This window comes from Schistocerca americana, chromosome 10, assembly GCF_021461395.2.
Source record: "Schistocerca americana isolate TAMUIC-IGC-003095 chromosome 10, iqSchAmer2.1, whole genome shotgun sequence".
Taxonomy (NCBI): Eukaryota; Metazoa; Arthropoda; class Insecta; order Orthoptera; family Acrididae; genus Schistocerca; species Schistocerca americana.
Genome location: NC_060128.1, coordinates 119,943,850 through 119,970,841, shown reverse-complemented (window position 1 = coordinate 119,970,841; position 26,992 = coordinate 119,943,850). Strand labels below are relative to the sequence as shown.

Below are 26,992 nucleotides of genomic sequence, written 5' to 3'. Positions count from 1 at the left end.
AACCAGATTTCTTACACTGGTTTGTGACCACAGATGAAACTTGGGTGCACTACTATAACCCAGAGACAAAACAACAGTCAAAGCAGTGGAAACATGCTGATTTTCCGCTACAAAAGAGAGCAAAGACAACTCCTTCGGGGAGGGGGAAGATCACAGCCTCAGTGTTCTGGGATGCAAAGGGGATTCCGTTTGTAGATTATTTCCCCATTGGGCAAACAATTACTGGAGAATACTATGCTAACCTCCTGGACAAACTGCAACAACAGATACACCATAAAAGGCCAGGTTTAGCAAGGAAGAAAGTCATCTTCCATCAAGACAATGCACGTCCGCACACATGTGCTGTCGCCATGGCAAAATTGCATGAACTAAGGTATGAATTGTTGCCACACCTGCCTTATTCACGTGATATGGCTCCGTCAGACTTCCATTTCTTACCAAAACTGAAATGTTTCTTTTGGTGGATGAAGATTCACTTCAAATGAAGAATTGATAGCCAGAGTTGACAACTACTTTGCAGGCCTGGAGGAAACTCATTTTCGAGATGGGATCAAGACACTGGAACATCCTCGGACCAAGTGCATTAATTTACAAGGAGACTACATTGAAAAATAAAAAAAAAAAAACTTTTCAGTGATGTAAGTACTTTTTTCTATTTCTGTTCCAAGAACTATTCAAACCACCCTTGTAATAGGACACAAAGTGTTATAACCTTTAATCACTAATAAATTGCATGGATATACAAAAGTAGAAACACAAGCGGGTTACATGTTACTAACTCCGTATCTGTCATTCGACTGCCGTGCTGTGACATGCGGCCGGCGCCGTTCATAGCCAGGTGGCGCTCCCGCGCTCGGCCGAGCTGCGGAGCCCCTCTATCGCCGTGTTCGCGTACTAACGTAACGGCACTTTTGAATGTCGTGGCACTGTCACAACACAAAGGAATTATAGCCATCGGCTGTGAGTGGACATCAATGGGGAAGGTTGAAAATTTGTACCAGATCATGATTCGAACCTGTGTCTCCTGCTTACTAGGAAGATGTGCTGACCAATGCGTCATCCAGACGAAGCGGTCACCACAACTCCACAAATTATGCGACCACACTTAACTGTCAGACCTAAATTCTGGACCTACCTGCACACTATGAATGTAGTGTCCCTTGCCCATTATCTTCATTTACTCATGGCACTTTGCCAATTCCCATAAGAGTTTGAGCCTGGTGTGCATCTGCACTCATTCTTTCGGACATGTCCAAAAGAATGCACACCACATATATATTAAAAGTAGTGATAGCACAGAAAACAGGCTAAAAGAACAAAAAAGGCAGTGAAGATAAAAATTAATGAAAACAATTTCTTTTTCAGAATAAGTATAATGTTAACTTCTTAGACAGATCCTTTACATCAATAAAAGTTTGTAATATTGATTAGTCAGAATATGTTCAAAAATAAATTTTTCTCAAGAAGCCTCTTTAAACCAAAGGGGGTCTTCTTATACTCAAGTAAAGATGGTAAACCATGTTCCATCATTCTCGCAACCCTGACAGTCTAAACCGCCACTAACTGCTTCCCACTGCCTCACCTTATCTTTACCTTTTCCTATTCCGTCCACACCACTCCTCCTCCGTCCAGATTGTGCACAGGCTTCTATCACCACACGTTCTTCTCCCCCCTCACCTCCATGCAGCCTATCCGCCCCTTCTCCTTCTCTTCCCCCCCTGTCCCCTCTCCACCCCTCCTTTTCACCCCCCCCCCCCCTCTCTCACCCTCTCCCTTTCATTTCGCCATTTTCCCCTTTCTCCATTTTCACCCCTCTCCTTCTTCCTACATTTCTTTCTGTTGTACCCTTTTCATCTTGTTGTGCAGTCAAAGAGTCATCTGTTCCAAGATGTGCCTCTCTCCTGCTATTCCCTTCTTGCATTTTTCCCTGCCCCCACCCCATCTCCATTAGCTCACGCAACTGCTTCCATGAATCAGTTATTGATAATCAGTCTTTCCATGGTCAGGGAGTGTATGGTTGGGTGCTATATGGTTGTGGGTATGAATGTGTGCACTTTTTCTAGAAAAAGAGTTAGTGCTTGAAAGCTAGTGTGAATGCTGCTTTCTGTGCTCCGTGCATTGATCTGTTAAAGGGGAGTCGTTGCCTTTCCCTTATTTTGTGTATTGCTCCAGAAAGAATTTCCATTACTGTTATAAATTGTGTTACTGTTACGTTTTATATTCTGGCTAAGTTAAGATACATTCTATAATTTGTGTCACATCTCAATGGTCTAATGACATAACAACTAAGTAAATAACAACAACTGCTGAGTAAACTACTAAAGCGAATGACGGCTGACACTGAAAAACACCTGTGATAGCCCTAGTGTACATACCTGTGTCAGTACTGAAGTCAGTTGACAGAGATTTGCCTCTCGGGGTGGCAGATGAAGAGGAAGTGGCAGCAGGTGGAATGGTAGGAGCAGCTGTGTTCGTGACAGTTGGCGGAGGTCCTCGCTCTGGAGTAGTCATCACCGGAACAGAATCATTTACTGTTTCAAACACCATCTCAGAGACAATGAATGCCACCAAGTATGTGGACATCGGTGGAGTTATGCCAAAATGATCCACCACCCAACCCGGTTCACCATGTCTGAGGAGACAGCATAAAAGCAAAGTTGTTAGTAGTAAAGAGTATGTTTCTATATTGCTGACAATTTTTAAGGCTAATTGATTTCAAACAAACTATCAATCCTGAAAAGTCCATGGTGAAACTTTCTTAAGAATTGTCATGGTGCCATTTTGAAGTCACGTGACATATTCCGTCATAAGTAAATTTTTTTTGTGAAGCCAAGAATGCTAATTATTATATTACATTTGTATTGTATAATAATGGTAATTATATGATAATAGCAATAGCAGTTCCTCTGACCATGTGCAGTGTGTTCCTTGTGTGTTACACAATGTGTGATTGATGCAGCATACTGTAAGCAACAGAATGGTCTGGTATTTATGTCTGCAACAAACCAAGATGGTGTTTGGGTACGGCCAAGTAGATGGAAATGGTCAAGATGCAGAATGGATACACTAAATCAAATCCCTCATCAACATCAACCACATCACACAACATTTCAAACCCTTTTTGCGCATTTGTGTGGTCACGAGTCTTTTCAGACAGACGAACGTGCAGGGAGGAGGTGCGCTTACACCAGATTTGGAGGGCTGGGTTCTGCCTTTTGACTGTTTCCATCTGCTTGGCTGTACACAAGCACTATCTCGGCTTGTTCCTGACATGCATACGGGATCATTCTGCTTCATTTGCCAGCGCCATCTACCATGACAACGATGCATTTCCGAACATACATTCATAGGATCTTTGTTCCTCCATTTCTACTCACGAACCCATCCCTGAAGTTTGTCAGTTTTATTAATGTTCACCCTGTGTGTGTGTATGTGTGTGTGTGTGTGTGTGTGTGTGTGTGTGTGTGTGTTTGCATTACCTGTACATGTTGGTTGTGGGGCCAACAATTAATTTTCTGGTTCATCAAAGTTCAGATTTGTGATTGTGTTTCTATAGTGTCGTTAAGTTACAAAATTCATTATGGTGCTGTAGTATTTTAAAATTTGGAGTTTTACGAGTTCATACAACAGTCTCAATTTTATGTCACTTCTTGTCAGGTAAGGGAAGACCAAATGAAATCTTATTTAGTACCATTCAAACTATCTGCAACCCTTGCTAAAAAGCGATGTTCGCAGTATTTATGTAGGATCTGATGTTACTTGGAGAAAGACTGCAACACTTGGATGGGTGAGGAGAGTCAATGAAGTGGTGCATGGACTCTTACATCCATCACAAGGAGGCCAATTGGAACATGTGCTGAAAAAGTTTGTGGCATTAATGTTGTAGTGTCATTTGTTGTGCAATATGTGTTTTATTGAAAACTTATTTCCAGATTTACATCGATATGAACTTTTTGTATCTTCTCCTATAGCAACCAGGGTCCTAAAATCATAGTTTCCATTCAGACTGTGAATTCAAGGTATGAATGGAATATTAACTCCTTCCTAGAATGGTGGTGACTTCAATGCATGGACAGAAGAGTAACTTGGCTTAGTTTTGGTTTGAATTTTGTTCTAGGTATTAGCTTGGAGCAAAAGTTCACAGCATTTTTCCATGCGTTCAATAGACACAATAGACACATATAACAGAGACTTTAGTCTCAATAATATATCCTCCTTCACTAATTACAACTGTCTGCCAATGCTGGGATAACTTTTTGATACCATGACTGCAGAAATCATGTGGTTTTGAAGTGAAGAACTCATCAAGCCATTATAAGACCGCATTTTCATCCAGAAAGGACATTCCTGGAAGGTCCTTCGATAAATCGTTATTGACTGAGGGCACAAAATCAGGTGAATACGGTTGGTGCAGAATGAATGACTTCCCAATGCAGCCCCTGTATAGTGTTTTTGGTCAGTATAGCAGAATGCGGACAGGCATTATTGTGTAGTAGCATCCCATCGTGCAGTTCTTCCTGGTTGTTGTTCTCGCACTGAATCTGCAAGATGTCTCAGCTGTTGACAATAAATTTTACCTATGATAGTTGCAACTCAGGGAAGCATCTCGTAGTACACTACTCTGTCACTGTTCCACCAGACAATTAGCATTATCTTTTCCGGATGCGTGCAGGTCTTTGTATAGGGGGCTGCTGGTTTGTTTGGGCTCAACCATTCCTTTCTTTTCCCTATGTTAGCATAAAGACCATTTCTCGTCACCAGTAATGACACAGGATAGGAATGGTCAATGTTGTTCATGAGTCAGTTGATGGGTAGCAAGCAGAGATGCACGTGTGGCCAGACACCAATTTTTGTGATTTTGGCTTAGAGCATGCGGCAGCCATACATCTGATACTTGAACCTTCCTCACTGCATCCAAGTGTTGCTTAATGGTGGAATGATCAAAGTTCATTACGGTTGCGAATTCTTGAGTACACTGATGTCCATCATTGTGAATTAATGCCTTTAAATGGTCTTCATTAACCCCAAAGGACTTCCTGAACATAGATAGTCACTAACATTAAAATGATCCTCCTTGAAATTAGAAAACTGTTTTCTATTGTGATCTGTCCAGTGACATTAACCCCACATGTGGCACAGATGTTTCTGGCTGCACCTCTATTGAACTGAAACAGAAGAATATGTTGGTTATATTCCATTGGGAGACGAATATGTTGGTTATATTCCATTGGAACTCCATTTTCTAGCAATCACAGCTCTACTCACTATCTCCAAATGACAAAATGACAATATATAAACTCAAATAGTAATGGTGAACTAGAGACAAAAAATGACAATCGACAAACAAACCTGTAGCAACCCAACTACCAAGATACAAAACACCAAACCAGTATTTACAATCTGCAACGAAGCTTAAAATGTGGCCTGAAACTTCAAATTAGTTACTTCAATAGTAAAGAAAGCACTAGGCACACGTGCAAACTGGCAATACTCACAGCTGTTCGGAACGCACGATGGGCATGTTGGAGACTGCAGTGTAGTTGGTGGAGTGAGCGATGCTTATCTGGAACCTGGCCTTCAGCCCGGGCTCATCAAAGCAGGGGAATGCTGCACGCGCATCTGTCGCCTCAAACTGTGTAAGTGCCATCCATCTGCAATGTACGAATAATATTAAATTACGTTTTACGACAACAGTTTTGAGAAACACATCACTCCCTTGGAAGAAAAGCATCATAACTCAAAAAATTCAGAGTCTCCATTTATGTCATCATTAAAACGAAAAAGTGGAATGGTTTTATGTGGAAGTGTGTTACAAACTTAGGTGGCTGTTCGGCTACCACATAACAGTTATGTCAATGTTGCATAAATGAAACCTATTCTAACAACTAGAAAACAGGGTCACACTGTCAGTAGTTCAGCGAAGTTAGGACAGTGCTCATGTGGAGCTTGCCTGTCGACTTTCAAAAAGTTCCACACAATCATTAAATCTGTTTGAAGAAAAATGTCACATTTTGAACTGTGCCAATAAGTATGCTCATTACTGGTATATGTGTATGCTACATAAAGCATTATTTAGAAATATGACAATTTTGCTTACAGAATGAGGTTACATACTATTCCCTTCCCTGTTTTATTTCAAGTTGAGTCACACTAATAAAAAGTTATTCATAATTTTTGTTCAGGACTATAACGAATGATGGAATATTTTAACTTTTGCCATACTTTAAGGAAAAAATTGCATAAATATAATTAGCCAGTTTTAGTTACAACGATGTCATCTAATTCAACAAGCCTACTTATTGTTAAGTTAGCTATCAAACAAAATGCAACAATTTGGCAGCTTCCACATTAAACAATGCTGAAGAAAATATGAGGTGCTATCCAAAATTTTCGGGACTGGTGCTGCCATCTGTTGGAAACCTTACCTTTGGACTAATGGTCACCATCCGTATGTACACATCGGTCGCAGCACATCTGCCACTGGTCAAACGTTTTCTGGAAGTCCTGTTCTTTGAGGGTGTTTATCACCACCAGCGATGCTTCTTGAATCCTCTCTAGAGTGTCGAACTGATGGCCTTTCAACTTGAGTTTCAGTTTTGGGAATAGCAAAAAGTCACAAGGTGCCAAATGTGGTGAGTACGGTTTTTTTGAAAAAAAGAAAAGAAAAAAAAAAGGGTCCTGTGAGGAAGGACGTGTGACAGGGCGCACTGTGATGTAGCAGCAATTTCCCTTGACGCCAAAGTTCGGGCCGTCATCGCCACACGTTTTCACGGAGCCATCGCAAAACGTGACAGTACTACATGGAATCCACTGTTTGGTTGGGTGGTACAAATTCTTTCTGCACCAGTTCCCTTGGTATCAAAGAAAATGATGGTCATGCTCTCACTTTGCTCTTCACATGTCTCGCTTTTTGGGTCTTGGAGAGCTCAGGCTCTTCCACTGTTGCTTTGTCTCTGGATCATAACCATAAATCCAACTCTCGTCACCGGTGACAACCTGTGACAAGAAGGTTGGATTATCAGATGCGGTCTGACGAAGGTCCGTGCATACTTCAACATACTGTGCCTTCTAACTGGCACTCAAGATCCTTGGCACAAATTTTGTGGCAACACGATGCATGCCCAATTCAACATTCGTTGACATGTCCCATAACCAATTCGCAAGGTCTTGAATGGTTCGATGTCAATCTGCACAAACCAACTGTTGAAGTTTGGCAACAATGTCTAGCGTTGTGCGCCCAACGGGCCTTCCAGTGTGAGCATCATCTTCAATGTCTGTACGGCCGGCCCTGAACCGAGGATGCCACTCAAACATACGTGTCCACCTCATGCTCTGTCCCCCAAACACTTACTGAATCACTGCAAGGGTCTCTGTACGACTTTTGCAGAGATTCGCACAGAATTTTATACACACGCGCTGTTCTGTTCACGGATCCATCATAAAATCGCCACACACCAAACACAGAATATTACGGAAATCACTGTGGACACGCAACATGTCCTCCCAGCTGAATGCCACTCTGCGCACTGACTTATCAGATATGCAGCTCTCGCCACCTAGCGGTGCAAAGATCTACTACTCCTACTTTCCAGATGGCAGCACCAGTCATGAAAATTCTGGATTCCCACCTTGTACAGAACAGAAGATGGTCTCTCAAGGACAATAATAATGCATATATGAGGGCAGTTTTTTTTTCCCAACATCCGAAAGGCTATAAATAAAAGAACAATTATTTTATTACCTAAAGTTTTGTACACTTATCGTTACTTTTCAACATAATCACCGAAGAGATTGAGACATTTAACGAACCTGTGGACAAGCTTTTCAATACCCTCTTCAAAAAATGTTGCCACCAGTGTTGTCAAATGTGCACAGGCGTTGTTTTGAAGACCTTAATTGGTTTGATAGTGCTGCCCTCCAAGCCACGTCTTCAGTTCAGCAGAAAGGTGAAAGTCGCTTGGTGCCACATCAGGACTGTAGACGGATGACCGAAAATGTCCCATTGAAATTGTTCAAGGAGCCGTTGGGTTGCGCCAGCAGTGTGTGGACGAGCGTTGTCATGGGTCAACACAGTTCCTGAAGTCAGCATTCCTGTTCATTTGTTTTGAATGGCTCTCCGCAAATGTCGTAATGTTTCATAATAAGCAGCTGCACTGATAGTGGTTCCGGGCTGCATAAACTCTACAAGCAACACACCTTTTTGGTCCCAAAACTCAGTAGCCATAACCTTTCTGTTGTTCAATGTTTGAATTTCTGTGGTTTCTTTTGGTGAATTTGGATGCATCTACAGTTGTGATTGTCGTTTTGTTACCGGTGTGTCGTGCTGGATCCAAGTTTCATCTCCAGTAACAATAGATTTCTAAAAGTTATCTCCTTCATCGTGATAACGGTCTAGGAAATTCAAAGCTGACGCCATTCACTGACTTTTGTGGGCGTCCGTCAACATTTTTGGAACCCAACGAGCACAAGTTTTTTATAGCCTGAATGTCTAGTGACAACAAAGTGTACGACAGATCTTGAAACTTCCCGAATTTCCATAGACAAAGCAGTTATGGTGAACCTACGATTTTCTCTAACCATTCTGTCAACTCGTTCAACAAGGTCGGCTGTAATGGCAGACTTGCGTCCTTGGCCCCCTTCATCGTGCAAGTCATTTCGGGCAACTAAGCTTTCAGCACAATTCACGCACAACACCATCAGTCACGTTGTTATCACGGTATACTCGGCTCATTCTCCGATGAATTTCTGCTGCACTATTCCCTTCTGCTTGCAGAAGCCGAATTAATACTTCGTAATTCAACTTGGCGGGAGCAACAATGACGGCAGCCATGTTTACGTGGCTGTACTGCAACGCAGACTGATGCCCACAGGTCGGCAATGGCGAAGTGTGTAGCAGCCTACAGCGCATGTCCAGTTTCTGCCGCTCGCGTAGCTTCTATACTAAGCGATCAGAGGTTTGGGAAAAAAAAAAAAAAAAAAAAAAAAAAAAAAAAAAAAAAAAAAAACTCGTATCATGTTAAGTGTGATTCATGCAATTCCCATAAAATGTACTTACTTATCTCGTTTCTTACAGATGTTAAAATACGCCATGATGATACCAAGGGTCTCCAAGACACTAGCGTGCCAAGTAATTCTAGTAAGGGGAGTGATAACAATCTTAGCAAATACACATTTGCTGAAAACTATTGTAGTGACCCAGATGAAAACAGTAACTCCAGTTTTTTTAAACAGCGTTGGAGATGAAAGTTTTACAGATTTTGATTCTGATGTCACAGATGCTGACCAAAGATGGTTGAAAAAAAAAAATACCACTCCTAATGAACTGTGATAAAAGCTACAAGCCTATAAACAAAATAAAAAAATGATGTTGGAACAAGTGAAAAGATTCTAGTAATAAGAGATACTCCAAAAATAATGCCTATATGTGGGGAAAAGTGTCTGCTAAGATGTTCAAAAAAATTGTAGTAACAGAAACCTAAAACAAAGTATAAAGAAAAATTCAGTATGTTAACTAAATTCCATGCGCAGCAACATACTATGTAATATACACCAAAGGCGACAGTCAGTGGTCAGTGCTGTGCTTCCTACTGAGACGACTAATTGAATTCATCTCCATTTCAGTGTCCGCTTGTGGAATATCCTCGCCGCTACATGGCGGGTTTACAATATTTACGAGGCCGGAATTTATGGACTGATAAGTTATCTCGATTTACTGCGAAGTATTCTATATATCAAAATTGTAAGCTTCCGAAATTCTCAAAAATACCCCTTTAATACACGTTGAAAAGAGGGAAACGATAGTCCGAACGATATCAGTGCAAAAATCGGGAGAACGTAGAATTATCACACGCAACAGACGAGATAATATGAATTTTGCGTGGCAACGTAAAGTTTTGAAAATACGCAATTCATCGCGACAGAGAGAAATTTTGATATAATCAGTGAAAGATAATGGTGAAACGACATGGAACTATTAGCACTTCGAAATTCACATTAAATTTCTTTGATACACAAGGTCCCGACCGTAAACACACACAACAAGGAAGTAGGCTTGTATACAGGTTGAGTCAGCTGTACCTACCTGCCTTCAAAAACCATGCGCGAAATTTTCATATTCTCTCGCTCGCTAAGCGCAAACTACACTGCTGGCCATTAAAATTGCTACACCACGATAACGACATGCCACAGACGCGAAATTTAACCGACAGGAAGAAGATGCTGTGATATGCAAATGATTTCTTTTCAGAGCATTCACACAAGATAGGCGCCGGTGCCGACACCTGCAACGTGCTGACATGAGGAAAGTTTCCAACCAATTTCTCATACACAAACAGCAGTTGACCGGCGTTGCCTGGTGAAACGTTGTTGTAATGCCTCGTGTAAGGGGGAGAAATGCGTATCATCACGTTTCCGAATTTGATAAAGGTCAGATTGTAGCCTATCGCGATTGCGGTTTATCGTATCGCGACATTGCTGCTCGCGTTGGTCGAGATCCAATGACTGTTAGCAGAATATGGAATCGGTGGTTTCAGGAGGGTAATACGGAACGCCATGCTGGATCCAAACGGCCTCGTATCACTAGCAGTCGAGATGACAGGCATCTTATCCGCAAGGCTGTAACGGATCGTGCAGCCACGTCTCGATCCCTGAGTTAACAGATGGGGTCGTTTGCAAGACAACAACCATCTGCACGAACAGTTCGACGACGTTTGCAGCAGCATGGACTATCAGCTCGGAGACGATGGCTGCGGTTACCCTTGACGTTGCATCACAGACAGGAGTGCCTGCGATGGTGCACTCAACGACGAACCTGGGTGCATGAATAGCAAGACGTCATTTTTTCGGGTGAATCCAGGTTCTGTTTACAGCATCACGACGGTCGCATCCGTGTTTGGCGACATCGCGGTGAACACACATTGGAAGTGTGGTGTCACCGCCAGACACCACACTTGCTAGGTGGTAGCTTAAATCGGCCGCGGTCCATTTAGTACATGTCGGACCCGCGAGTCGCCACTGTGTGATCGCAGACCGAGCGCCACCACAAGGCAGGTCTCGAGATACGGAATAGGACTCGCCCCAGTTGTACGACGACTTTACTAGCGACTACACTGACGAAGCCTTTCTCTCATTTGCCGAGAGACAGTTAGAATAGCCTTCAGCTAAGTGTATTATCAAGAGCGATGTACCACAAGGATCGAATAAAGTTAAGTATTAGAGGAGCTGCATACTTTTCTTATTAGAATTCACTACTTATCCTGTTCCATAATTCACGCCCGTCTGCGTTAGATAGCTTCCATTTCGGCCTCCTCCATCTACAAGGTGTTGGCACATTTACCAACACATCAGGAAGCGCGTATTCATCATCGCCATACTGGCGTGTCACCCGGCGTGATCATATGGGGTGCCATTGGTTACACGTCTCGGCCACCTCTTGTTCGCATTGACGGCACTTTGAACAGTGGACGCTACATTTCAGATGTGATACGACCCGTGGCTCTACACTTCATTCGATCCCTGCGAAACCCTACATTTCAGCACGATAATGCACGACCGCATGTTGCAGGTCCTGTACGGGTCTTTCTGGATACAGAAAATGTTCGACTGCTGTCCTGGCCGCTACATTCTCCGGATATCTCACCAATTGAAAACGTCTGGTCAATGGTGGCCGAGCAACTGGCTCGTCACAATACGCCAGTCACTACTCTTGATGAACTGTGGTATCGCGTTGAAGCTGCATGGACAGCTGTACCTGTACACGCCATCCAAGCTCTGTTTGACTCAATGCCCAGGCGTATCAAGGCCGTTATTACGGCCAGAGGTGGTTGTTCTGGGTACTGATTTCTCAGGATCTATTGCACCCAAACTGCGTGAAAATGTAATCACATGTCAGTTCTAGTATAATATATTTGTCCAATGAATACCCATTTATCATCTGCATTTCTTCTTGGTGTAGCAAGTTTAATGGCCAGTAATGTATTAGTCCTAAAGAAAAAAATGAACAGGACCTTTTCGCACGAAGTTTAATGTAGTTAAAATTTTGTACTGGGATGTGTTTTCGCTGGAGGCCACAGTTTTTCAAGTTATTCATGAAAAATGTACAAGAAGTGACCTTCAAACGCACTTCCATTTACACTTATCCCTCACCAGTCAGGACATCCAGTATGTCGTTCGTGGTACTCCCTTCTACCACTATACAAAAATTTCCGATTACACAAACTACTTCCGTTATTCGATCTTTTTTGGTCTCTACTAACTGGGCTATTACGCCTCCAGCATAGCTGGCTATTTTGTTAACGCTATTGATTTACCGTGCCCATGAGGGTAATGAAAGGCACGGTTGTTGTAGGCGTTACGCTGAAACTAATTACATTGCCAGTTCGATCCAAACTTAACCCTTACAAGCACAGTAGTTTTGTAGTCAGAAGGCCTGACTAAAGCGACACTGTAACTGTCTATTTCAAGTTCTTAAAATTCACGAAATCGTAAGGTAAAATTTACAGAAACTGTAACTTTGCAATTTGTGCGAAATAAGGCCAGTCAATGAAGACAAAAAAGGCAGAATGTGGGAAATAACTCGTGTAGTCCCAAAATTTTGTACAGTGGTAGTAGGGAGCGCAATGAACAACATACCAGATATCCTGACTGGTTGGGCTGAGCATGGGGCGGTGGGGGTGCGTTTGAAGGTTGCAAAAAATTCCTGTCAACTTTTTTGTGGAACTAATAGTTTGTGCTTAGTGGGCGCGAGAATATGAAAATCTCGCGTGAACTTTGGAAGGCCAGATATAACATTGCGGGTTGCATGAAAGGCATCGGTAGGGGCAGCTGAATCACCCTGTTTATAAACAAACGGGTGAAATAGGCGGATTTTTAACTTCGGTGGGTTGGTGACAACTTCTATACTAGCCTGGAACAGATTAACACTGGAGTGTCAGTTGATCTAAATAGCGAAAATCGCGGAGTACAACAGAGTCACAATTACGCGTGCGATGGCCAAAAACGCCACGAGAACACAATGATTTTAGTTACGACTCCGATGGAAAGACATCACTGATCCGCAGTAGATGGTAGTGATCTTGAAATCAGATTTCCTTAAACATTTTATTTCCGGAAAAAACGGAATTATTTTTTAAAAGCTAAATATTTTCAAACTGTTTACAAAACAAACTTATCCTCTTCCAAATACTCTCCATTACAACTAATACGAGAGTCACTCCAAAAGAAATGCACACTATTTTTTTTAAAATCCATCTTTTATTCTAAATGTTTGAAAGTTTTACAGCGTGTAGATACATCCTTTAGGAACAATATTTTCATTTCTCCACATAATTTCCATCCCTCTCAACTGCCTCACACCATTTTGGAACCAGCGCCTGTATACCCGCACGGTAAAATTCTGGACTAACCTGTTGGAGCCACTGTTTGGCAGCGTGCACAAGGGAGTCACCATCTTCAAACCTTGTTCCACGAAGAGAGTCTTTCGGTTTCCCAAAGACATGATAGTCACATGGAGCCAGGTCAGGACTGTAAGGCGGTTGTTCCAGTGTTGTCCATCCGAATTTTGTGATCGCTTCCATGGTTTTTTGACTGACATGTGGCCGTGCATTGTCGTGCAACAGCAAAACATCCTGCTTTTGCCGATGTGGTCGAACACGACTCAGTCGAGCTTGAAGTTTCTTCAGTGTCGTTACATATGCATCAGAATTTATGGTGGTTCCACTTTGCTTGATGTCCACAAGCAAGACTCCTTCGGAATCGAAAAACACCGTAGCCATAACTTTTCCAGCAGAATGTGTGGTTTTTATTTTTTTTTTCTTGGGTGAATTTGCATGATGCCACTCTATTGATTGCCTCTTCGTCTCTGGTGAAAAATGATGGAGCCATGTTTCATCACCTGTCACAATTCTTCCAAGAAATTCATCTCCACCATTCTCGTACTGTTCTAAATGTTCGCTGCATACCGTTTTACTTGTTTCTTTGTGAGCCACTGTCAACATCCTGGGAATCCACCTGGCACAAACCTTTTTTAAACGCCAAACTTTCAGTATTCTGCAAACACTTCCTTCCCCTATCCCAACGTAGAGCGACAATTCGTTTACTGTGATGCGTCTGTCAGCAGTCACCAATTTGTTAACTTTCTGCACATTGTCTGGAGTGTGTGCAGTACGAGGCCTGCTGCTGCGAGGACAATCCTCAATATTGCCGTGCCCGCTTTCATTACGTAACCTACTCGCCCACCGACTAACCGTACTGCGATCGACAGCAGCATCTCCATACACCTTTTTCGACCTCTTGTGGATGTTTCCCACTGTCTCGTTTTCACAGCACAGGAATTCTATGACAGCACGTTGCTACTGACGAACGTCAAGTGTAGCAGTCATCTTGAAGACATGCTGTGGCGGCGCCACTCACGGGAAAAGGTTGAACTAAGTTAGAAAACAAGTGGGAAGAATGTGAGACCTGAGTGGGAAGAATGTATCTACACAACAAAACTTTCACACATGCAGAATGAAAACTGTATTTTTACAAAAATAGTGTGCATTTCAAAAGTGACCCTCGTACATTTGTCCCACCGGTGCTTCCACTATTTTTTTTCCCTAGATCTCTTCATTGTTGTCAAATCAGTGTCCTTTCATGACCATTTTCATGCGTGGAAATAAAAAGTCGCTGGGAGCCAGGTCAGGCGAGTAAGGCGCATGGGTCATCGGAACCATGACATTTCTAGCCGAAAACTTTCTTAACACCTGTGTGTGCAGGTACATTGTCGTGGCGGAAGAACCAGTCTCCTGCCTGCCACAAATATGGTCTTTTTTTATGAACACTGTTGCGCAATCTTCTTAAAATTTTCAAGTAAAAGATTTGATTGATGGTCTGATATAGCCGAACAAACTCTGAATGAATTACGCCCTTGGCATCAAAAAAGCAAATCGGCATTGTTTTGATGTTTCATTTGACATGACGGGGCCACGATGACGTATTCCTCTGGCTTGACTGTTGCTTTGTTTCTGGGTCGTAACCACAGCACCATTTCTCATCACCAGTATCTTTTTAAAAAAATCTGAATCAGTTTCGAACTGTTGTTTCCAAGCACGACATGTTTCAACTCGTCATTCCTTTTGATTGTCAGTCAGAACCTGAGGAACGAACTTGGCAGCAACCTTTTTCATTCTCGAATCTTCCGTTAAAATTAGCTGATCCGAGTTCCAAGATAACTCACTAATTTCTGACAGTTAATCAATTGTCTTGTCGACGATCTGTGTTAGCACAAGCTCTCTAATTTTTTCAATATTCTCGTCGATTCGAGCACTTGATAGACGTTCAGAACGAGGTTTGTCATCAACCGAGATGTCGCCATTTTTAAATCGAGTAAACCACTCGTACACTTTGAGGTTTTTCCCATAGCGTCGGCTTGGTAAGCTGTTTTCAACATTAAAACAGTTTCAGCAGAATTTTTGCCAAGTAGAAAACAAAATTTCACAGCTGCACGTTGTTCACTTAGCCATCATAAACAAACTAAACAAGAACTAAACAGCCCTTACCACGACAGCTGTGCGTAGGGGCGTTGAAAAGAATATGGCACAATGGTCGAGCACCTCTGTTTTCAGGGCTAAATGACGTTTGAGATGGTTTAAAGAGCGAGCCACTGGACAAGGGATCACAGGAAATGTGTGATTTGAATAGATGAATCGCTGCTGCGCATTTGACAATCCGATGGAAGGGTTCGAGTTTGGCGAATGCGTCGAGAATGTTTCATGGCACCATGTGTAATGCCAACAGCGTATAATATTACTGATGCTATAATATATTGCAGAACTTTTAATCAAATCTGCTGGTGGCAAAGTTTCTGAAATGGTAAAAGGGTGCATGGAAAATTTTTACTAGATCAACGGCTTGCTGCAGTGGTAACACCGGTGCCCGTCATCACCGAAGTTGGGTGGGCGACCATCCGGTCTGCCAAGCGCTGTTGGCAAGCGGGGTGCACTTAGTCCTTGTGAGGGAAACTGAGGAGCTACTTGACTGAGAAGTAGCGGCTCCGGTCCCGTAAACTGACATACGGTTGGGAGAGCGGTGTGCCGACCACATGCCCCTGCATATCCGCATGTGGGCTGAGGATGACACGACGGCCGGTCGATACCGTTGGGCCTTCATGGCCTGTTGGGGCGCAGATTAGCTTTTTAATAATTAATTTGCATTCTGCCATCCAGCATCCAATTCCTGCCAGATCGACAAGAACGTTGAGCGACGGCATTGTTTAGAGAGCAGTGACCAATTCCAAAATCACGCAGGTCGCGTAATTACATTGTCCAGATACTGACAGAAAAGATAGGTAAAAGAGATCTCAGGAAAGTTGAAATAACAGTTTGATAAATGCCAACGACTGAACACTAGTAGCATTCGGCTGTGGCCACCCCTTCGATGCAGCCTGAAGAAGTTCCAAAATGCAACATAATAAATTGAGATGTGGCATCAATGGAGGAGGAAAGTAGTTTCTTGATCCAAACAGGGCTGTTACCATTAAATTGACGTATTTAACCAAAAGTAACAGATACGAGAGCGACACTTACATGTATGAGACAGCAATCAATAACAAACGACAGATTTACTTACATAGAGAAAATTTATTTTTACTGTTTTTAGCATTAATTAAACGTTTGGAGCATATTTTGTTAATTATTCAAAAAGCAACACCTCAAGTGACGTACGGAGAAGATGCTGTTACGGCATGAGACTGTTTTTCGTTATCATGTTGTGGTCCTTTATTGTCCTTAAAAAATCGCTATATGCGGAAGGATACGACCACATCTTACTGCATTGTGTCTACTGCGTCCAGTAGTAGAAAAGTTCGGGGACGATGACCGACTCAGCATGGCAATGCACACTGCCGTAGAGCAGCGTCTGTGAGATAATGGTTTGTTGACAATAACAATCTTGAAATTGACTGAGCTGTTCAGATGTCCAATGTGAATCCAATAGGACACCTGTCGGATGAGTTAGAATGTCGAATTGATTAGCTCTGCAGTTTAGACTCATCATCATCATAATCATCGTCATCTTGGACAGTTTCCAGCCTCTGGCCGGATCTGTATGGAACATAGGCCTCTTCATCGTCTTCTGTCTTGCCACCATCTCTCCGTCTTCACTTTGGTTCTGTCTTTTCCTCTACGCATTTCTCTCCGTCTTCCTCCAGGTCTCTTTCCATCCAGTTTCATTCTCTTAACGTGTCCAAACCATCTCAGCCTTGATTTCTCTGTCTCCTCCTGTAATGGTTACACCTTCATTAACTCTCTGATTCTCTCATTTCTTAACTTCTCTATCTTTGTCACTCCAATACTGTTTCTCAAGAATTTCGTCTCAGTAGCTTGTAATTTTCCTTTTCCTTCTTCCTTTCATAACCTAGGTTTCTGCTGCATGTCAGGATTAGGACATAGTATGGTCGGTATATAACCTTTTTACTGATTTGGGGTACAGCCTTGCTCTATATCAGGCTTCTGACACTCTTCCGAAACGCTCCCGCTTTTCTCCCCCGCTCGTTTATTTCTCTGTAGTTTTTGCTATTTTCCTGTATCAGGCTTCCTAGGTACTTGAAACTCTCCACTCTCCTCAATCGTTCCCCACCAACTGTTATTCCAGTTGCTCCTGTCTCCTCTCTTGTTGCGATAATCATCTCATCCTCAATCGCATCTCATCCTCAATCGTTCCCCACCAACTGCTATTCCAGTTGCTCCTGTCTCCTTCTTTCTTGTTGCGATAATCATCTCACTCTTACTTATACTAAATTTCATCCCATATTCTTGTTGTACTGTTCGTTCCCATACGTCCAACTGCTCTTGTACTTCCTCCTCCTTATTCCCCCAAATCATCAGATCATCTGCAAACACCATTGCTTTCATCTTCCTTCGACTCAAGTGCTTTCATCTTCCTTCGACTCAAGGAAGTGGAGCCCCTCCACGCCCACATCGGCAAGAAGGCCAACACAAAAGGTCTACTGCCATCTCTGCATAAGAGTTAGTTTTCACTAAAGTGAGGTGTCGCAGGATGTGGGTACTGCGATGTTTGCGTATGTCTGTGGTCATCTGGAGATTGGGTCGAAAGTTGAACGAAAGTAGCGGTTTGAAGGGCAGAGGGAAGAAAGTGGCAAGGCAAGAGCCAAGGGAAAAAAGTCTCGGGAAGAAAAATAGAAGAATGGACTGCCATTCCTCCACAGACATTCGGACACTTCACTGAAAGTATTCCTAGCAGAGTTCAAGCAGTCGTGAAAGCGACGTGTGTACACATCCGAAATTAACGTCCACTGACAGGAGTTCGGATACTTTTGATCAGCTCGTCTGTCTTGAACAGAGCGGCTTACACTCTTCAGTCTTGGGGACTGCCCTTTAACGACACCAGCACGGCAATATGTGGCAACGGGTAATTTGCGGAGTTACACAAGGGGGAATCACACTCGCTAACACGAAGTTGTCAAGTCATCCCAGAGCGCGCACACAGTATAATTGAACCGCAGAGTGGCGTTCTGTGTGCGGTGCTTCTTAGAACCTGCTGAAGCCATTCACAAGACGCTGTACAAACACCCACTCACAAATCTGCGTTCGACACACGCATACGCACGCACTCGCACGACCAGCTTCACGATTTCCTTACCAGTTTCTCCGAGATCACGAATGTCATCTCCGACTTCCTTACTGTCAAGCGCAAATGAGGCAATCACTGAAATGATTGATTAACGTCCCTTGTTCCGCATCTACACCAACTATACAACTACACTAGACGAAGCACTGTGAAGTGCGTGGTAGGAGGCATTTCACACTGTACCACGAATTCTGAACGAATTTCTTCTAGTTTTACCTACATTACTGATCAGTATTTCCTGTACTTACTGACCAAATTTAAAAATTCTCATTGAGAGGTATAATGTTATTAAACAGATTAACACAATAAGACAAGTACTACAGCTAGCAATTCTGTGTGTGTTACGGCAGCGAAACAGACGGCGCGCAAATACCCGTACTTTACTCATCCAGTGCCGGTCGGTGTGGCCGTGCGGTTCTAGGCGCTTCAGCCAGGAACCGCGTGACCGCTACGGTAGCAGGTTCGAACCCTGCCTCGGGCATGGAAGTGTGTGATGTCCTTAGGTTAGTTAGGTGTAAGTAGATCTAAGTTCTAGGGGACTGATGACCACAGATATAAAGTCCCATAGTGCTCAGAGCCATTTTTTTACTCATCCAGTGCCGGCCGCTGTGGCCGTGCGGTTCTAGCGCTGCAGTCCGGAACCGCGGGGCTGCTACGGTCGCAGGTTCGAAAAAAAAATGGTTCAAATGGCTCTGAGCACTATGGGACTCAACTGCTGAGGTCATTAGTCCCCTAGAACTTAGAACTAATTAAACCTAACTAACCTAAGGACATCACAAACATCCATGCCCGAGGCAGGATTCGAACCTGCGACCGTAGCGGTCTTGCGGTTCCAGGCTGCAGCGCCTTTAACCGCACGGCCACTTCGGCCGGCGGTCGCAGGTTCGAATCCTGCCTCGGGCGTGGATGTGTGTGACGTCCTTAGGTTAGTTAGGTTTAAGTAGTTCTAAGTTCTAGGGGACTGATGACCTAAGATGTTAAGTCCCATAGTGCTCAGAGCCATTTGAACCATTTTTTTTTTTTTTACTCATCCAGTATTTGAGAATAAGAGGACTCGGCGACTTCCAACAAATTTTTCACGTAATTTCATATCTTTACGAGACTTTTTCTCGCTGATGTTCTCTCCCTCAAAATAATGGAAAGAAAAAAGACTTTATAGCTTACTACATTTTTGTTGTTCATGCAGTAAAACTTCAGGATCGGTCATGACGTTTCGATTTATTACTTGTTTACTATCAACTGTATTCGCAATACGCTTTGCGAATAATATCTACACACTAGGCCGTGCTGGAAAAGTAATGCCTCTAATTCAGTTTTCAATGTCGGTTGAGGTACTACACGTCATGCATATTACTCGGCCGACTTCCCCGTTTCGCTGACGGCTTCCCCGTTTCGCTGACCGAAGTTGCAACTTTCTGCCGCTAGAGGGCTCCGAATTGCAAGGGGTAACACGGTAGTGCGTGAGAAACAGCGTGCTACAGTCGGGTAACTAAGCGCAGGAAACGTGCCTCCAATTGAAATCCTCAGTAGAATGAAAGCTGTGCACGCTGATGATCGTATCGGGATCAGTTGCGACCATTAGTAGTTCGTGCTCGTAATGTTCCCAAAACTTCAAGAACGCCTTCGAGAACTTCACTTTGATTGTGATGAAGCGGTACAAAGGTGAGGGTGTAGCTCCGTCAACGAAACGAAACCTTCTACAGTGAAGGTAATCAACAAACTGGTCTCTCGCTGGCAGAAATGTGTTCGTCGCCAGAAAGACTACGTTGAGAAATAAATATGTAGACATGAAGAATAAAGATATAGAACGTTAATCACGTTTGTTTTATTTAAAAATCTTAACAGTTTTCTTCATCCTGCTTCTTGAAACTTTGCAAGTATTCTTTCGTGGAATGATTGGTGCTAGTACGGAGTGTTCAAAACGTCCCTCCGCCGTGCCATACAATTGTTATCCGCGCGTGCCGTATGATTGTTCGCCTGCCTGGGTTTTCCAACAAAACAATAAACGCACAACGGTACTACAGTGATATTCTGTAGCCATTCATAGGAGAACTTGTTAAGTGAAATACTGAGCAGTTATTTTCCACAAGATGGTTAAATCGCGCATATAGCTCGCGTTTCAATGTCACTGCTTGCTGATGCCTTTGGTGATCGCATATTTCACAGGGACTTTGGTCTCCACGATCGCTTGACCTAACACCACCTGAATTTTTCTTCTGGAGTGCAGCGAAAGCAACTGTCTATAAAAACCGTCCAAACTCCATCGATGAATTGAAAATTGCAATATCCACTTTCACTGCTTCTGTTTTCTGAAAAAAATGTTACAGCTTGTGTTTGGAAACGTGATTAGACGAACTGAATTGTGTATTCAACAACAGGGGGGACACTTTCAACATGTAATGTGAAAATTTGATAGTAAAAATGAATATTCAATAAATTAATAACTTGTATTTCATTGAGTTTCATTTCGGTATATTCACTGCGGCATACGGCACGCGCGGCTAACAATCATACGGCACTGCGGAGAGACTTTTTGAACACCCCGTACCATTTTATGTGGGTCCAGCACATTTGACTAACAGTCTAAGATGGGACACACAGTATTTTTGCAAGCAGTCTCCTCCGTGGTCTGCTAGCTGCTTTACTACGACTGAGCCTATGTGATCATTACATGTCATACTGCCAGTAATTCAAGCTAATCGTAATAGTTTGCAAACTCATTCTACTTAGTAAGATCAGCAACAGCACTTTCTCCGAATGATACTATCACGCTGCAGTGGAATATGCGGTGCTTTGAATTTTCCTCGCATATTACGTACGTCAGCGTTCCACAGTTGGACTCGAATCCATAACCTTGTGTTTCCAGACAACTAAACTATTTGGGTGCAACTCATGAGACACTCGTACAGCTCTCTTCTAACTTCATAGACGCCCTCATACTTTGCTAGACTAGCACGTCTGAAAGAATGGGCAGTGGCGAGAGATTGTTGAGCGATGGCCTAGGATTGTTTTCAGAATAAATGTTTCACTCTTCAGAAGAACGGTGCTGTTTTAGAACTTCTTGGCAGACTGAAACTGTGTGTACTGATTTGTGCGTGGGTAGATCACAGCGAAGAACAGGAAAAGTCCCGGATTTGAATCCGACTCTGGTACACAGCATTAATCTCTCAAGAAGAAGTACACGTTGTACAGTCGCCGATCCAGGGTTCGGTTCTGAGGGGTCATAATTTCTTACTGTCTGTAGCTCTCCCCCCAAATATAACTTACCATCACCCACACTTTTAAAGTGCCACAAAGATGTACGATATGCATAACACCACCAATAAGAAACATCAAATTAAGCCGGCCGCTGAGACCTGTAACAGGTTGATAAGCCATATCGATACAATCCCACAACATGCACGTGTCATGCTGAGCAGCCTATACAGTAGGTGCTTAACAAATCACATGTATGTTATCTCCATAAATGTTAGATGTAGAGTTACGTTGGTCCTATCAGGGCAAGGAGATTGTGTGGCAGATTTGGTCCATTTCGACCAGGGGCCTGGGAAGAGTTCTCATACAAACACACATTCTCAGCATTAAATATACAGGGTGCTCAAAAAGTCTCTCCGCAGTGCTGTATCGCGCTTGCCGTATGCCGCAGTGAATATACCGAAATGGAACTCAGTGAAATACAAGTTATTAGTTTATTTAATATTCAGTTTTACTTACAAATATTCACATTAAATGTTGAAAGTGTCCCCCCCCCCCTGTTGTTGAATACACAATTCAATTCGTCTAATCAAATTTCCAAACACAAGCTGTAACATTTCTTCTGTAACAGAAGCAGTGAAAGTGGATGTTGCAGTTTTCAGTGGATTTGGGACGGTTTTTATAGACAGTTGCTTTCGCTGCACCCAGAAGAAAAAATCATGTGGTGTTAGGCCAGGCGATCGTGGAGGCCAAAGTCCCTGTGAAATTATGCGATCCCCAAAAACATCAGCAAGCAGTTACATTGCGAGCTGTATGCGCGGCTGCACCATCTTATTGAAAATAACCTTTCAGTATTTCACTTAACTCAAGTTCTCCTATGAATGAGTAGAGAATATCATTGTAGTATCGTCGTGCGTTTGTTGTTTCGCTGAAAAATATGGGACCCACAATCCAAAGTCTAGAAATTGCAATCCTAACTCCTATTTTCACAGAATGAGGTGGTTCCTCATGAATACACAACTGATGTGCAGTACTCTACATGCGAGAATTTTGCGAGTTCATGTATCCGGATAAATGAAACCACGCCTCATAAGTGAAAAACTTTTCATTAAGGATATCCCTTCCATTATGTTGAACGAAATTTTTGAACTATTGACAATAATGCAGTCTCTTGCTTGGATCATTATTTTTGAGTTCTTGCGCGACTGTCACTTTGTATGGGAAAAGTTCTACTTTTTCCTTACAGCTGTGTGGGCCGTTCCGACACTAACATCGATTTCCTGGGCGAATTTTCTTACTGAATTGTTCGGACTCATGGGCATTTTATCGGAAATATGGAGTGGTTTATCCTCAGACAAAACGCTAGGACGACCACTTCTCGGTGCATCTGTAACTGAACCCGTACTTCGAAATTTGTTAATCAAATCTCGCACAGTATCGCGATATGGGAGTGTTGTCTCCGAGAAAACTGAATTAAATGTTTGACGAACTTAAACTTTGTATTTACCGCCAGCTTTGAACACTTGTTAGACTAAAAACTCACGTTCTTCAATGTTTATCATTTTAAGTGACAAAAACGAAACAAAGGAGCTAAACTTAAAACGTTCACGTCAAAACGTAACGACACACACCACCCATAGTACTGACGCTGACCGAGATAAACGAAACCGTGGAATGTTGGGAGAGTCCACTTGAAGGGAAGTAACCCAGGCAGGTGAACAATCATACGGTACTAAGGAGTGACTTTTTGAACACCCCGTATAAACGTAAGAAGAATATTAAAGTTCGAAACTAGTCACCAATAAAATAAACCTAGATGCAGCTGTGATGGAAACAATATATTAGAGACAGTTAAAGTCTAGTTTCTGTCATAGTAGCCATCTCTTCCACATAAAATTCTGAAAAACATATCAAGGGTGTCTTTAGATGGTCAAGTAACAGTGCAATGTTAGAACTGAAATGCACCATGAAGATGTAGGCTGCTGCAGGTTAGTCATGACACATCGAGAATTAGAAGGAAAACTAGTTGTATGCAATATGTAAATTACAAACGAAAAGAAAAAAATCATGCATGCTTTATGCAATTCATTAGGCAGCAGACTAGAATTGAGAATGCAAGAACATAGCAATCAGTCTGTCTGTGACTAACAAGGTGGGCAGAGGTGTCACCTTTATAATTCATATCAATAGCTTCAACCCTTCCAAGACTTGTAAGTAACACTCCTTGCACCTCTTTCGCACTTTAGTATTTCTGTTATCCAATTCTATTGAAACTGTCAGAGACTGGACTTTCGTGTTTCCTAATACTGGATCGTGAAAATGTGGTATTCTTTGTTGGACCCTACAGAACGTTGAACAAGATATTGTACCGGATTTCCTGTACACCGGCATCAACTCAGTTGAAATTAACGCAGCAGGACCAGTGGTAAATGGACAAAACGTCTCAAACTCAAGATCACATTTATAGGCTACAGTCATCAATAGTATACACTATCCATCCAAAAAGTGCCGAGACTGATTTTACTCCTGGCTTATAAGCGACGGCATTGCAGTGACAACCGTGGCACCTTGAGCTAAAGACTGTAATTACATATGTGGATTCGACAAATCATTTGTGAGCTGGCAATGTTAATCAGTGGACGTGTGACAGTAGTGTGTCAATGTCCTTGTGTCACAAATCGCAAGGGAGCATCATCTCTAAATTAAGCTTTCTGCATATTCTCCAGGTTTTTTGGGGACGAGGAAAAAATTGTGTGCACGATTTGTCGCACATATGTTGACTCCGAAAGAAACGACGGCATGTGGTCGCCAGCCATGACTTGAGTGAAACGCAAAACGCGGCCAATTCTTTCCTGGAAAGAACCATCATGGATGATGAGACTTGGTACTAACAAGACGAAGCCACCACAAAACGACAAAGTGCAGAAATTCCCATAAATGGTCAAGTCTTTTGACGACATAACCAACATTGAAGTCAAAGTGACATGAAAGTTGAACACTATCCAAAAGAAGAATTATTGCGACATTTTCACTTGGTTCTATGAACGATCTGTCTTTTGTACTCGGGTGGGGGGAGGCTACGTGGAACATCTGAAGAACCGAAACCAGCATCTTAAAGGTCCTCAATTTTTATTAATCCAGTCTCGAAAATTTTTGGACTGAGTGGGTACGTTTCATTATGTGACTAATTGTAGGAGTATCACAAACAAGCCACTGAAAGATATTCTGTATTTAAAAGAGGGCAGAGTGTGACTGAGTGAGGCTCTGCTGGAGGACGATATAAATGTTTAACGTCTCATCTACAACGAGGTCGTTAATGACGGAGCACAAGCTCGGACTAGGGAAGAACGGAGAAGGAAAAGTGGCTATGACATTTCGAGGAACCATCCCGGCATTCGCCTTAAGCGGTTTTGGGAAATCACTCGGCTACTGGGGGGGGGGGGGGGGGGGCAGTAAAATAATAAATAAATGTTCCGAAGCGCAGCAATACTGCTGCTGTTATCTACTAGTAACGTATGAAACCTTTGATCATACACGGAACTTAATTTGCACGGGTATTTATACTCCTGTGAGAACTGTTACCACATTTGCCGAATCATCCTCGAACTAAGTCTGATTTATTAGAATTATGTTAATACCTACAGCTGCTAACAGGCGTTGATCTATATCAACTGGGACAGGTGAAAATGTGTGCCCCGACCGGGACTCGAACCCGGTATCTCCTGCTCACATGGAAGACGCTCTATCCATCTTTTTTTTTTCATTTTGTTCGTTATTGATCTTTGTGTTTGGTCGTTGCGGACGTCGCAAGACATCCTGTTCAAGTTCGGTGGTTGATCCTTCCACTCAGTTTTTTATTATAGAGGCCAACCGGCTCTCTGATCGAACACGCTGAGCTACCGTGCCGGCGAAAAATCTCATTCTGTTCGTTATAGATCGTTGCAATTGTTCGTGGCGGACGTCCCCAGACGCCCGTTGAAGTTCGTTGCCAGAACTATGTACTTATATGGATATGGTGTCTGTTCTCTCGGACATGACATCATGTAAGTATAAATTCTGATTTAGGTAAGTTGGCATCTGGCTTAGAAAGTCGCGAGAAGTACTGTCCTGTCGGCAGGCAGCCACCACAGAACTCCGTTCACTGCAGTGCTAGAAAATCGTAGTAAATTCCGCATCTCAGACGTAAAGATTCTAAAATTCGCATATGATATAAGTGTCTATAGTGTCTCTAAAAGCGTCCTCTCACGGGACGTGAAAACGCACGCGGACGAGGCTCTCGGCACGTAACAGTGTGGGACTTCACAACACTGCGGAGTGTGAAATAAAGAATTTAACATTCCAAAGTTTTGCCACATGGAGAGGAACGTGGCCAATGAGATGCGACATCGCTTTTACGTCAGAAGTGAAGCCGCCTTATTGTATGGCGTTAAACGTCGTATATGGTGGGTTTTCTTTATTTTAGAGTATGTGGTTGTTTCGAAGCATAAGCAGATTGAAGAACTCTCGAATGATAAACCGGCCTGGTTGGGGATTTTCTCTGCCCGGGGACTGGGTGTTGTCTTCATCATCATCATCATTCGTGGCACTGGTTAGACTGGACTGTGTACAAAAATTGGGCTGTGTACAAACTGGAACTTCGTACGGCCACTGATGATTGCGCAGTTGAGCGCCCTACAAACCAATCATCATCATCATCGAATAATAAAATGACAGGAAACCATATATCGGTAGGTAAAGGTTTCCTTAGTCTTATAACTTGGCTGCTATGAAAGTATACCGTTTCAGTGTTATGGCACAACGATGATTTTCCAAAATCCCGTCTTTCTGGTAGAATTTGCATATTACACACCAAAAAATTATACACTACTGGCCATTAAAATTGCTACACCAAGAAGAAACGCAGATGATAAACGGGTATTCATTGGACTGAAAAAACTCCTCTTCCCGTGAAACGAAACTATGAAACGATCTTTAAGTCTATGTGACGAAGCACGTTATTTCAGAGTGATGGCAGTTAATGCAACATCCATATTATTATGGATATCATGGGTGCGCAAATTGAGATAAGAAAACAAAACTTTGTGTTCTGTCTTGCCATGGGGGAAGCCTTGTCAGAGAGGTCCACTGCATGAGCGTCTAGGGAAGTGATTCCAGTGGCTGTTTTCGTTGCTTT

At 42.8% G+C, this 26,992-nt stretch overlaps 1 protein-coding gene across 1 annotated transcript in view; it reads right to left on the bottom strand.

Moving 5' to 3' along the window:
• LOC124552576 (aminopeptidase N-like) overlaps nt 1-26,992 on the bottom strand; it is a 330,325-nt gene that overhangs the window by 142,136 nt on the left and 161,197 nt on the right. The window contains exons 5-6 of the mRNA XM_047126899.1: nt 5,496-5,651; nt 2,376-2,632 (exon numbers count right to left, since the gene is read on the bottom strand). Coding sequence (XP_046982855.1) covers nt 2,376-2,632; nt 5,496-5,651 — 413 coding nt within the window. The remainder of the gene's footprint in view (nt 1-2,375; nt 2,633-5,495; nt 5,652-26,992) is intronic.